General features: G+C 11.9%; 1 protein-coding gene across 1 annotated transcript in view; it reads right to left on the bottom strand.

Annotated features, from left to right (window-relative positions):
• Positions 1–926, bottom strand: part of LOC102681924 (ras-related protein Rab-8A) — a 4841-nt gene that overhangs the window by 1592 nt on the left and 2323 nt on the right. The window contains exon 2 of the mRNA XM_006624851.2: positions 417–477. Within this exon, the coding sequence (XP_006624914.1) occupies positions 417–477 (61 nt within the window). The remainder of the gene's footprint in view (positions 1–416; positions 478–926) is intronic.

Here is a 926-nt window from a genome sequence, read left to right as displayed (position 1 = left end):
TATTATATATATAAGATTTCTTAACTACATATAAAATATATATATATATATATATATTTCAAGAAAATTTTATTAAATTTAATGATAGCTATATAAATAATAAATAATTAACTCTTTAAAAAATGATATCCCAAATTTATTCCAAAAATTTAAGTACCAATAATTATCTAATGTTTATAAAAAAAAAAATATTTATTATTCCAAAATATACATATATATTTTTATATATGTTAATCTATAATAATAAAACTGTTAATTATCATATATGATCCAATTTGTATACTATATTATAGCATTATAATATACTAAATATAATATATACTAAATTTTACAATAATTTAATATACACATTTATTATATTGATTTTTATTATTATTTAATATTTACAAAATTTAATCTAATTATTTAATACTTACCATATTTGTAGTTTTATTTTCTTGCCATCTAATTCTATGGTTCTTATTTTAAAATCAATTCCTGAAAACATGAAACAAATATGAAATAGAAATTATTAATAAAAAAAATATATATTTGACAAGTAATTGACAAATTACTATTGTAATTTTTTAATTTTTGAAAATTATGCATATAATATTTTAAATATTAATAAACATTAAAAATATTTTTGTAGAAACATTAAATTGAATCTTAAATTTAAAAAAATTAAAAGTTAAGCAAATATCTATTGTAATAAATATAAAAACTATAGTATCTGTTTAATATTTATGTTTTTTAAAAATATTTTTCATTTAATCAAAATTGATATAAATCAAAATTACAAATATTAAAATTTATTATAAATTATATTTATAAATATTTACAAAACTGTAATATATTTATAATACATAAATATATATTTATATTAAGATAAATTTATTATTTTATGCAATTATTAAAATTTATTTTCAAAAAAGAGAACAAATATA

The sequence above is a fragment of the Apis dorsata genome, unplaced genomic scaffold (assembly GCF_000469605.1).
Source record: "Apis dorsata unplaced genomic scaffold, Apis dorsata 1.3 scaffold_1163, whole genome shotgun sequence".
In the NCBI taxonomy this organism is placed as follows: domain Eukaryota; kingdom Metazoa; phylum Arthropoda; class Insecta; order Hymenoptera; family Apidae; genus Apis; species Apis dorsata.
This window is presented reverse-complemented; position numbering and strand designations above follow the sequence as displayed.